General features: G+C 36.7%; 1 protein-coding gene across 1 annotated transcript in view; it reads left to right on the top strand.

Moving 5' to 3' along the window:
- The window catches only part of HSD17B4 (hydroxysteroid 17-beta dehydrogenase 4), a 52,195-nt gene that overhangs the window by 17,911 nt on the left and 20,946 nt on the right, over positions 1-13,338 (top strand). Inside the window, exons 12-17 of the mRNA XM_030466899.1 lie at positions 1,278-1,384; positions 2,074-2,307; positions 2,733-2,784; positions 4,152-4,223; positions 5,719-5,822; positions 8,479-8,544. Of these exons, the coding sequence (XP_030322759.1) occupies positions 1,278-1,384; positions 2,074-2,307; positions 2,733-2,784; positions 4,152-4,223; positions 5,719-5,822; positions 8,479-8,544 (635 nt within the window). The remainder of the gene's footprint in view (positions 1-1,277; positions 1,385-2,073; positions 2,308-2,732; positions 2,785-4,151; positions 4,224-5,718; positions 5,823-8,478; positions 8,545-13,338) is intronic.

Genomic DNA, 13,338 nt, shown 5'->3' with positions numbered 1-13,338 from the left:
TGGCTGGACCACTCAGTGGATAAGGAACTGGCTGGATGGCTGCACTCAAAGGATTGTGGTCAGTGGCTCAGTGTCAAAATGGAGAACGGTCATGAGTGGTGTTCCTCAAGTGCCAATGCTTGGACCAGTGCTGTTTAACATCTTTGCTGGAGACATGGATGGTGGAATTCAGTGCACCCTCAGCAGGTTTGCTGATGACACCAAACTGTGGTGAGGTTGAGACCCTGGGGGGAAGGGATGCCATCCAGGGGGGCCTTAATAGGCTTGAGAGGTGGGCTTGTGCAAACTTCATGAATTTCAACAGTGCTAAGTACAAGAAAGTAGAATTTTAACTATAACTTGCAGGATATCTAGGCTAATGCTGCCCTATAAGGCAACAGGGTGTTAGTCCAAGCAAAAGTGGAAGTCAGTATGTAAATATAAGGGTATTGAAGTCGAGGGGAGTAGCTCCAAGATTAAGATTGTTAAATGATGATTTACCATTTTTGTAATATAAATACTTCTGAATTTTTCTGTCTGTGATTCTGCCAACTTCTGGATTTTTTTTTTCTAACACAGAAGTGTTTAATATTGATTTTAGCCATATTGATCTTCAAGGAGCAAGCTGTTCTGATGGCCTACCTTGCCAATAGTTCTGTATCTCAGCCATGTATTACATCACTTACCATCTTGCTGTTGTTCAAACCTCAGACTTATTTATGTGTCTTCAGACAGAGAGTAACCAACAGGATATTAGACCTTTTACTTCTCTTGCAAATAATTTTCAAGATAAGAAAAATAGTACTAATTTTGAGGTGTTTAATTCTGAGCCAGTCAGAATACAATGCTTATTATCTTCTCCTTAACACTGTGGTTTGGGGAATAAAACAATGTATTTACTGACACATTCCTCTTGGCTTGAACTGTGACATATCGTACAAAACACAAACAAAAGTCAGGCATGTTAATTAGATAGGTGTCATGGTTCACTGCTGGGTGCAGAACTGATGGAATTGGTGTAAAGATCACATATTATAAACTCTTACGTAGATATTTGAAAAATGCATCACTATGCTCAATTTGCAGATGTATATTTATTGTGCTTAAAAATAATAAGTACCTAATAATAAGTACCAGGCTGAGTCTCATTTCCTGGCATGTTTGTTTTGTGTCTATTTGCAGTGTCTCTGTTATGGCTATTTATAAGTGCTTGTTTTCTTTGTTTGTGGTTTTTTTTGTTTGTGTTTTTTGTTTGTGTTTGTTTGTTTGTTTTTTCTTATTTTAATTCCTTACTCTAGAGTCCATAAGTGTACTGAGTGATGCTCTCAGTCAGATAGAGTCTCAAGGGAATATTGCTCTAAATTCAACAAGCTCTAGATCTGTGGTCTCTTCATCTGTTGACACAGTAAGTACCTTTCTCTGTCATATGCATTCAAAGTTAGGTAAAAACCTTGAGCAGAGAGACTTGTGTTGGTGATCAGCTTCTCCTCTGGCTTGCTGTCTGGAAAACGAGAGGTTTCAAACTGTTTTGAACTGTAAAGTGAGGGAACAGAATAAGAAGCATCTCTAGATATAACTATTTTCTTATTGATAATGGGAAAACTGAATTGAATTCTGATTGAACAGATTGAATACTGAATAATGCTTGTAAATTTGGAAAGCCTCTTAGAATATTATTCAGAAAAGGGGCAGGAGATGGGTCTTGTTGGGCAATGTGGTTTTGCTCTGGCTCCTTTTCTACAGATAAATAATATTTTCTCGCATCAGTCTTACTATAGTGTTCATTATTTCATTCATGCATTGTTCTTGAAAAATTCTTACATGTTGCTGGGAGCAAAGCTATATAAATTTATACTACTTATTCTTGAAGTAAACTGCTTGCAGTAAGATATAATGCATTATATTAGAGTAGCTTGTAATGCAACAAATCCATTAGAATTTTATGGTATGTTTATTGCTCATACTTTATGTTTACAAATGACTATAAAGAAAATGCTCAAATGTGAACTTTATTAGATACAAGAATTACAGAAAGAATGCAAGTGTAATATTAACTATTATGAAGTTTATTTTATACCAACTTTTAATTTCCAGGCAAGCATTGTTGGCCGGGAATTGGCTACCCAAGTGTACAAATATACTCACTTGGAACCTATTATGTATGCCCTGGGTGTGGGAATGTCAACAAAGGATCCAGATCACCTAAAATTTCTCTTTGAAGGAAGTGAAGATTTCTGCTGTCTACCTAGTTTTGGAGTCATTCCTGCTCAGACTTCAATGTTTGATGGTGTTCCTTCTCTTCCAGGACTAAATATTGATCTTGCAAAGGTATGGTAGAGTTAAGTATCTGACTTTATATAACTATAAAGTGACTTTAATGAATATGTTTGTAATATTAATATGTTTCCTTTGGTGTAGAAAAATAAAATCTAGTGTTTTTTAGTCTAACGCCCTGAGAAATTGTTCATTTACTTCACTTGTATAACTCCTGTTTTCCCAAGATGGTATGAATGGTCAGGTTTTTTGTTAAATTTTGTGTTCAATGTGCTGTTATTAAACCACTAGGGTTTGAAACTTTAAAACAAAGTATTTTTTATGGGGGATGAAATTGGAAATACAAATCAAAAGACTTGCAGTTTTCTTTTTTATTTGTTTGGTCTGACCACTTTCTAAAACAGCTGTATTTCCTAGCAGTTGTGTTGGGGAAGCAATACAAGACAATGATTGTTACAGCAATGCCTTTCTTTACACAGATGCTGCATGGTGAGCAGTATCTGGAACTATATAAACCATTGCCAACCTCAGGTCAGTCCTTTTTTGCTGCTGATGTGCTTTTCACTGTGACAAAAGTTCATGTAGCCATACTATAAATGGAAATAGGGGAGTTCTGTTTCCTGCAGGATTTTTTGGGTTTTTTTTTGACAAGGGAAAGGGTCAAAAAAAGAGAGAACCTGATATATTATTGAAGAAATTCTGCACCTCTGTGTTGTTGGGATTAGGTGTTGGTTTTCTGTAGTATACTTAAGTCATGCCTAATCTTTTATATAATAAGCAAATACACAGTGTGCTGGTGCTTCAGTCATGTAGTTTGATACTAATATTAGGACAAGAGAAAATGGGTTAAAGTTCCTCCAGGGTAGCTTCAGGTTAGATATTGGGAAAAACTTCTTCATAGAAATAGTGGTGAAACAGGCTGCCCAAGGAGGTGGTGGGGGCACCATCCCTGGAGGTGTTCAAAAGAAGGATAGATGAAGAGCTGCAGTGGATAGTTTAGTGGTAGGATGGACAATTGGACTCAATGGTCTTAGAGATCCTTTCCAACCTTGATGATTCAATTATTCTAACTAGAAGAACTTTTTAATTCTTTCTGTAAGATTGTATTCATAGAACTTTTGCAATGTTTGCCTAAAAATTCTTCACCACTGGTTGCATCTGGGTGCCTGTAAGAGGACAAGATTTAAGAAGACATGGTTTTTGTTTCTGCATGTAAAGGAGAAATGGATATCCTCATGAGGAGGCCAAAAAACCAGCTTGCTTCCTTTCAAAATTCTCAAGACATCAGTTGCTGCAGTTACAAGCTCTTTTCACAGATGGCTGTGTTTTCCCAGTTTAAAACTCTTGAAAGGTGCTTGTTAGATTCATTCAGAATATGTTTGCATGTATCTGAGTTTCTTCATTAGTAGTTTTTAAAAATTAACTTTTCCAGGGTGTAGAAGGGAAAAAAAAAAGGTGTAATTTCTTGCTGAAACAAAAGGATATATGAAAATTCTATCAACTTCAAAGAAATCTGATACTTAGTAATTGATTGCTTCATAAAGGTTTTTATTTTTCCATTAAGTAAATATATATGGTTAGATATCTGTCTAGAGCAACAATGTCTTGAAATTTGTGGGTAATCTGTAAAGGATTTGAGCCATCTTTGAGGTTATTGATGTGTTTGTGTCTGAAATGTGCTTTGTGTATTGCTCCGAATAAATAAACTGTAGCAAGATTTTATTAAGAAAAAACCCCACAAAATGTAAAAGAATTTAAAAAGTCCTCACATCTGCAAACCAATTGTGTACTATGATTATTATTACCACTGTTGTTATTGTTAGTAAGGAAGTATGGTGATCTGCAGATTTCTATCCTGAAGGAAAATCTTAGAACATGTGTATGTTCTTTACTTACAGGGCAATTAACTTCAGTTTCAACTGTTGCTGATATTCTTGACAAAGGATCAGGAGCGGTCTTGCTTATAGATGGTAAGAGGGTTTATAATTTTTGGAGGGGATGCAGTAAAATTTTACAGCCTCAGTTTTAAACTAGCTGTACCAATAACTGCCAGTTTTAACTCCGTAAGGACAGTTAGTTTATTAAATCTCAGTGAGAGCTGGGATACGAGCTAATTAGCTAATAGCTGTTTAAATGTATGAAGTAATTGTTCTTGGGCAGTTAATGTACTGAATGTACTGAAATAAGCATTCCTCTTGGAAAAGGATTTCAGATAAGGCTTGATTGCTTTCCTATGAGGTATAGTGAACTACACAAACTGAAAAAATCTTTCGATATATTTAATAATTATAAAATATATGTAATATAAAAATCCTTAATAGTAATACTTAATCCTAACTAAATGCAGCCATTTTAGATTCTGTCACCCATCAGCAAGTGGGCATGTTTGCAAATGTGTGCCTGTGTTTTGTGGGGTTGTTTTGCAAAGTTTTTCATGTATATTTATGTTGCACAGACTCGGATACAAAGAAGCCATCTTTAAGAGTATATCTATTTTATGCCAAGGTTATTGTTTTTTGAATGAAAAAAACTCAAACCATCCCTTTGTGTCCTAGTTAAAGGATCAAATTGCATCCAGAAATCACTGAACTGTTTTCAGAATTTTGTTGTCTTTATCTGAGATTATACCAAGGTCTTTTCTGAAGTTAGAATGCAAATTAGATTAATGGAGAGTGAATCTGTAAACACTCTTGAGCTTCATTTTGTACACATGAAGTTGTAAAAAGGTCTTTACTGTCCATTTTTCCTCCTAGCTGTGTTTTGCTTGCATGCTGGGCTAGCAAAGTCTGTCTGCTTCTGCAGTGTGCAGCGGTTCTTTTCATGAGCCACGTCGTAACTGGTTTTAACTTTCCTCTGGAATTGGAAATGAGCATTAACAATGCCTCAAACTTCAGTTGGAGGTGTAAGGGAATGAAATAGACGTGAAGTGGAAAAAGGAAGCTGAATCTTGATTTGGAGTAACAAGTTTAACTTCTTTAAAAGAAGCATAGGTGACCTTAAACTAAAGCTTGCTTATGGGCTGAGGTGCTGGCACCACGTTTTCTGTGAGGTGATAATGTGTTTTAACCACTAGGGATTCTTAATAGCTTTTAATGCATCATATTTTATGATACAGTTCTATCACATTGAAATAAACTGCTAATGCATTGTGAGATGCTGATATAAATACTGATTTTAGTTCTGTTGTGAAACATATTTAGTATTTTGAATATCATCACCATTTTGGTAGCTCATTGTCTGTTTTAATGCTTTCATATAGATAAAATTCATAATAATGTTATTAGAAACAGATCCGTAGTCTTCACTAGTGAGGAAGTTTCTTGCAACATTACAACATGGCAGTGTGAATGTAGTCCTTTCAGTTGTTTAAATAAACCTGCTTGTGTTTGAAGCTGAATACATGCTATCTATATGAAAGAAGTGATTGAAGACAATAGCTGTCATTCCTCTTTTGTTGTCTTTCAGTGAATACCTATTGTGGTAAGGACCTAGTGTGTTATAACCAGTTCACGTTGTTCTTTGTTGGAGCTGGAGGATTTGGTGGAAAACGAACATCAGAAAAGGCCAAGGTAAATTCACACATATTCGTATTTAAAAAAAACCCCACATACAAATTGCTGTCAGCACTGTGAGAAAAGATATTTGCTGTGTCAACAAGGAAGGATAAACTAGCATTAAGCAGTGGTGGTACAAACTCAGATGAAATTTAAATACCTCTCATCATTCAAGAGCCTGAATGAAAGTGTACTGTTCAGGGCCTGGAAGATCAGTGGGTTTGTTTTGCCACTTATAGAGAAAAGTGAATTGCTAAACATGCAACTAACGAGATACTCTTGTATTAAAATATTTTAAATGACATATATATATACGGTATAAAATACCATAATGGAAAACAGAACAGGAGATTCTCTGGAATATGTTTATAGTGTAAAAAATCTGTGGACTTGGAATTTGAAAATTATGCCTGAGGTTAAAATAATTGAAACTGAAAGTCATACAGAATTAATGGTGATGTGGAAAAAATGCACCTCTAGAAGATTTATTAAATCTTTTAGAAGATTCAGAAGAATTTCAGAAGGTACTGAAATCATCAGTATTGGAGGCCCAATATGAATCTATCTGGCCCAACATGACAGAATTAATTCCATAGTAATGATAGAAGATGCTACATGCTGTACTTTTGGCTGATCTAAATTCCTTAAAATCCTATTCTCAGGTCAAGTGTTCAGCTGTCCTATTTGGTAAGACTTTTATTGACTCTTGGCTTTGAAAAACCCAAACATAAGCTTGCAACCAAAAGAAACTACAGGTTTGAAATTTATTTATTTATTTATTTGTGTGACTTCTAGTCACACCCTCCATAAGTAAAAGTTCTTGTTAAAAGCCATCTTGGGAAAGGCTTTATTTTTTCTATCTATTTTTGAGCTAGAAATCTTATAGAGGACATTTTATATCAGAACAGGAAGTGGCTTTTATTTGTAAAATGTGGTTTCCTCAAGTGGATTTGGGGAGCTTTCCCTCTGTTATGTAGCTTTAAAGCAGATTCTTGGGTTGCTCTTGATAGAGCATCAGCAGCAAGGGAAGTGACAAAGCTGAGATTCTAGGTACTTTGTCTAGGGGCCTACCACTATTGGATTGTGTCAATTCAATAAAAAAAATAAATGGATACTTAGTGATAATTTTGTGTGTATATATTAGAGAGAGTTTTCATATTTAGTTTAATAACTTGTTTTTCATGTGTTATATTTTTGCTAATAGGTATGATCATATGCCAATATTGCAAAATGTTGCTCTACTATAATTACTGGCTTAGTAAAAAGCTGAGAAGTATTGAAATGTGTGGTGTTAAGTTAGAACTTACAATTTCTAGAAGAGATCTCTACATGTAACTCATTATAAATCTAGATATTCGTGTGAAAGATGTTTTAAAAGCAGGAAGAAGAAAAGAGATGTAGCGTATAGTTTCTCACATTCAGAAGAGGGGAACTGTATTTTAGGAAGGAGATAGCAAATGACAAACACTGTCACATGAACACATAGTGTGTCAATCCAAATGCATGACATAGGTATTCAGGTACATAAAACTACTTTCTCCTTCATACTGTGTTTAAGGTAGTGCCACCTGTGGCCAAATGTTGTTATTGTGAACTAGTCTTGAGGCACTACATACAGTAATTAGCAGCCTATTGAATAAAGGCTGTTTTAAGCTCTGTGTTTTAGAAAATTTAGAATTAAATACCTAGGTTTTATACATCTGTAATACTGTAGGTATTGTTTGGGGATTTTTGGATGTAATCATACCAGGTTTTTTACTGAAATCTGTACCATTTGTAAAGAAGTATTTCCGTATGTCACTTTACAAATCAAATGGAAATGCCTCCTGTGTTAAAGAAAAATGGGGAAAAGCCTCTGAATGGTATAAAAAATTCACATATACTATTTCAGATTGTGTATAAAAGTCTTTGGGAACTTTAATTTTCTATAATAAGATCTTGTAGTAGTTTGTGTAAAAGAATTACATTTCAAATGAAATGTTGCAAATCTATAATGGTGGCATCAGTGAGTCTAGCATAGTTCCTCGGCACTTTTTAGTTAAATGTTGCACTTTATGCAATTGCAACTTCTTCACTCCACTATTTAATGAAGTAGAAGAATGCTATATAAATGATTTTGCATTTTAAAACATAAAGAATAGCCTTTACAGACAGTAGCCCTTCTGACAGAAAAAATCCCCATAATGTAGTCTAGTAAAGACCACACCGAGAGAGTGAATTTCACAGAGGCCTCTGCATACAAGAGGCTGGTTTCAATTCATAAATTTTCCTGCTTTGTCTATGGAAACCTTTCTAAAAAACACACACATGTCCCTCTGCTCAAAAAAGAAATCCCAAACTGACGAGCTATATTTTATGATCTGTCTTTTTATGACGTTAAACAGCAAACTTAGAATTTCCAAATTTAGGTCTGTGATGAGCAAAACATGTAAATCATGTCCCTTCTCTTAAGTTGAGGTGCTCTTGCCCTACTGGCAGATTCATACTTATCCACCTGTTCACTAGTTTTAATGTCTTAATGACTTGGTAAGTCAGGTATTTTTCTGTAGATGCTGTTTCTTTTTATACATAACCCAATGTATTCTTTTTATACATAACCCAATGTATTCTGGCACGAGTACAGATAAAAGATTTTTAGAGTTAAATAATAATTCTACTATTTTTGCGCTAGGTAACAGTGAATCCACCCAAGAGACCTCCTGATGCTGTAATTTCTGATGTCACAACGGTTGATCAGGTAAAATTTTGGATGCTTTAGGTGTGGAAATAATTGGTTTTTTTGGAGAAAGGAGTATTATGTGGTGATACCTAATAGTTCAAATTTTATTATATACCTCAGGTATTTATATTTGTGTGTATGTATATGTAGGTATATATGTGTAAAACATGACGGTAGTGTTTGTGGTAGGTTAAGTTGTGACCATGTGTTCAAGGTACTAAGTCATTCTTTTAACAAGGCTGATGCAATTTTATAATCATTTATTGCAGAGGAAATGTATGCTTGTATTCTGTCCTAGGTTTAAAGAAACGAAAACCAACAGGTTCAAAATATATGAAACTTACAAATGGTGCAAGAAAACACATTGTGAACCAAACAAAAGTGCTTAAAGTTCACAATTTTGGAAGAATTAAGTTTCTGTAGTAGTAGTCAAGGAAAGTTGAAATACAAATAGATGTCTATCCAGGTGCTTTTCCATGGATGCACAGTCCTACAGGTTCACAGGCATCTACTTTCGTAGACAAAAAACTGAATAAATAAGTATATCCTTCTCTGAAGGTAAACATATGGCAGGTGTCAGAACAATAAGACCAGGAAAGTTTGATGCTACCTGTATTAAGACACTGAGAAGTATTTTTGAAAGCAGCGCAGTCATGGCAGAAGAGTGGAGCATTTGGAGATACAATTAAAATGCTGAGCATAAGCTTATCATCAACTGTTGATGTGTGCTTACCTTCTGATGAGATACAGAGTAATTAAACTTAAGTGGTTGAAGTCCAAGGTAGCCCTGCCTACTTAAGCCCAGAAAGAGCTTATATCAGCACTTCTGTTGCTATTATTAATATACTTGCTGCATCCTGAAATTCACAGAACTTCTCTAGGAGATGTCTTTCATTCTTCTCAATAAGCTTTAATGAAAGTTGGCAAGATGACCAAGGAGAAGGGAATGTTGTGAGGGTACTTCATTCTTGGGAGATGGTTAAATGCAGTGGAAGGTGCTCCATAGCAGCTGGTATTTTATTAGGTAAGACGTAGAGACCTTAATGGTCCAGTAGTTACAAGTATTTACTTTTGATATTGAAAACCTTGTTCAAATGATTCTCTGCCTGATTAAATCAGAATTGATTACAGCTGCTGTGATTTTCAAATGATATTTATGATCCCCTTGTTCATACAGTAATTTTAGTTTCTGAGCCTTTTACTCTTACATCTGGAATTCACAGAATCACAGAGTTGGCATGGTTGGAAAAGACCTCTAAGATCACTGAATCCATCTATCAATATCCACCCCTCCAGCAAAATAATATGTATATCAACACGCCTACCGTAGCATGTCCTGAGGTTTTTAAGTACCTCCAGGGATGGTGACTCCACCACCTCCTTGGGCAGCCTGTTGCAGCACATGTCTGCTCTCTCAGTAAAAAAATTCTTCCTCATATCTAGTCTAAGCCTCCCCTGGTGCAACTTGAGGCCATTTCCCTTAGAGGAAAGAGGGCAGCACTCACCTCCCTACAACCTCCTTTCAAGTAATTGTAGAGAGCAGTAAGGTCTCCCCTCAGCCTCCTCCAAACTAAACTTTATTACCAGTTCCCTCAGCCTCTTCTCATAGGAATTGTTCTCCAGACTCTTCACCAGCTTGGTTGTACTTTTCTGAATTTGCTCCAGCAGCTCAATGTCTTTCTTGTAGTGAAGGGCCCAGAACTGGACAGAGGACTCAAGGTGCTGCCTCACTAGTGGCAAGTACAGGGACATGGTCACTTCCCTTCTCCTGCTGGCCACGCTATTCCTGATACAAGCCAGGGTGCTATTGACCTTCTGGGCCACCTGGGCACATTGCTGTCTCATATTCAGGTGGGTGTCGACCAGCAGCCCAGGTCCTTTTCTGTCTGGCAGCTCTCCAGCCACTTTCCCCAAGCCTGTAGCATTGCCTGAGATTGTTGTGACTAAAGTGCAGGACCTGACACTTGGCCGTATTGAACTTGGTATTATTTGCCTCAGCCTACTGGTCCAACCTGTCCAAATGCCTCTGCAGAGCCTTCCTACCCTCTGTAGGTAGGTGTAATTATGGTGTAATAATTTGGATACTCTACACACGGACAGGATTTGGACTTGATGGTCCTGATGGATCCCTTCGAAATTTTCATGTTCTGTGATTATACGAACACTCCCACCCAACTTCGTGTCATTTGGAAACTTACTGAGGAAGCACTCAATCGTGTCATCTAGATTATTGGTAAAGATACTGAACAAGACCAGCCCCAAAACCTGAACCCTGGGAAACAGCACTGGTGACCAGCCACCAAATGGATTTAACTCTCTTGGCTGCAACTCTCTGGGCCTGGTCAGGCAGCCAGTTTTAACCCAGAAAAGAGTGCACCTGGCTATAACATGAACTGCCAGCTTCTTAAGGAGAATGCTGTCAAAGCCTTTACTAAAGTCCAGGTAGACAACATCCAAGCCTTTCCCTTCTACACTAGGCAGGCCATGTGGTCATAGACAAAGATCAGGTTGATCAAGCAGGACCTTCCTTTCTTGAACCCATGGTGGCTGGGCCTGATTCCCTGGCTGTCCTGCACTTGCCATATGAGCACAATCAAGATGAACTTCTCCATAATATGTCTCAGCACCAAGGCCAGGCTGACAGACCTGTAGTTCCCTGGATTCTCTTTCTGGCTTTTCTTGTAGATAGGCATCACGCTGGCAATCCTCCAGTCATCTGGGACCTGCCCTGTTTACCAAGACTTGGTAGATGATGGAGAGAGACTTGGTGGGTTCCTCTGCCAGCTCCCCCCATACTCTTGGGTGGATCTCATCCAGCCCCATAGACTGTCCAGATGCTGTAGCAGGTCCTTAACTGCTTCCTTCTGGATTATGATGGGATTGTTCTGTTCTCTGTTGTATCTTCATCTTAGGGGGATGAGGGTAGCTGGTAGCAGGTCTGACTAATAAAAAGGGAGGCAAAGAGGGTATTTTACTCCCACTTTCTTCTTTAAGCTACCTGTCCTGTTTGTCTGTGTGGAAAAACTAAAACTGTAACATTTTTATTTGTAACATAACACATTTGCAGGACTTCTAAGTTGTTGGGATTTTTTGTAATTGTAAGATCATTTCAGTAAAGTGTCTAATAGTTTTAAGAATTGGTGGCTAGATGAAATCTTTGCTTGCATCAGGGTCTCCCACTTTAAAATCTGACCGTGCATTGACTGAGGATTTTAAGAAATTGCTGCTTTTTAGTGTTTTGGTTTCTTTATAAGATACAGTTATTTTGCATTTTCTCTGAAGAGGGGAAAATAATTGGTACCTGCTGTGTTTCAAGTAGTGTCATCAGCATCCTGTGATTAGGTCTGCAGGAGTGTCTTTCCCTTCCTGAGCCATTCTCAGTCCTACAGGTCCTCTGTCTCATAGTGCTGTGCTCTTGCTACCTAAGTTTAGTTTTTCACTGTGTCAAGTTAAGCTAAAACTGCAGTTCTTAATGTTACTGGAAACAGTTGTGGAGGCAACGATGCATTAATGTAGTTTGTCGTAAAAAGACTGGACTTGGCAATACCAACTTATTAAACAGACATCCTGAAAGAAAAAGGGTGAATGAGAAACATTTAACAGTCTAGTGAATTACTAAACTAAAACCCACTGTAAAATGTTTTCTGCCTGTTGTCAGCAGTTTCAGTCTTGTGATTTAGTTCTTTACTTTGAAGATAGTGAAATAAAACACTTAAAAGCTTCTGTGTAATTGGCATGTTGATACTTAACTGTGGAATGTCATCTTTTATTCTACACAACTTTAATTTGTGTTTACAATTTGAGAATATGTAAATACGTGTGCATGTATTTAGAGAACATACACATAGAATTTTAATCATTAATATTCTATTTGGAAAAAAATTAGTTATATCTAGTTTGTTTGATTTTTGGAGAAAATTTATGCTTATTTTAAACAGATCAGAATAAAAAGTTGTAGGAAGGTGTTTTGGTGTTTTGAGTTTAGGCCAGTGATTGAATGAGTGCAGTAGAGTCGTATAAGAGAAGATGAGGGAAACGTGCAGGGATGGGGAAAATATGGTTACAGGACAAATGTATTTTTTCATGTCCTGAGCTGCAAGGACTGTAGTACAGTGTTGCCTGAAAACACATAAATTTATATTCTCATGTGCTGTTCTCTGAAGTTAGCTTCCTGAGAGCCTAAAGTGATGTTTTTCTATTTGTAGCATAAATAATGTGTTTCGTGATGGAGAAAATAAAGTGCTGCAGTAGGTTCACAGATGTGGAGAACATGCCAGAAAAAAAGGTGTTTAACAGCAAAGGATAATACAAGCAAAACAAAGGGAGATCCAGCCATTGGAAGGATTTCATAATGATTTCCTAATTTGTCTAGAGATTTCAGGATGCAGAGATGATACTCTCAGAAGTCTTGATATTGTGTAGTGAGTGAGCCTTTGGTGATTGCTCACTTTAGAGTGAGCAATAGTAATTACCTTAAAACTTTGTTACATGTTAGTAAGCTAGTTTCAACATTTATGCACTCACCCACATGGTGTTTGTTTCTGTTAGGAAGATCAGAATATAATTTTCTAGTTGTGGCAACTTGGAAAAATAGCTGAGGGCTTGGATTACAGTAGAATTTTGTGTGGTATGATGGTAAAAGAAGAAAAAGTATTAGCCTGGAAGTAATTTAATTTTTTAAAAAATGCTTTTCATTAACAAAAGTTTACTTCTTCCCTCCACCTATTCATGTCTTAGTAAAGCATATAAAAAGTTAAAGTTCCCCAAACCAAAGTAATTTGACTTTTGTATCTCCTCATGTGATTATTTGAC

Source organism: Calypte anna, chromosome Z (assembly GCF_003957555.1).
Source record: "Calypte anna isolate BGI_N300 chromosome Z, bCalAnn1_v1.p, whole genome shotgun sequence".
NCBI classification, from domain to species: domain Eukaryota; kingdom Metazoa; phylum Chordata; class Aves; order Apodiformes; family Trochilidae; genus Calypte; species Calypte anna.
Note: the sequence above shows the minus strand (reverse complement) of the source record. Positions and strands in the feature narration are given on the sequence as shown.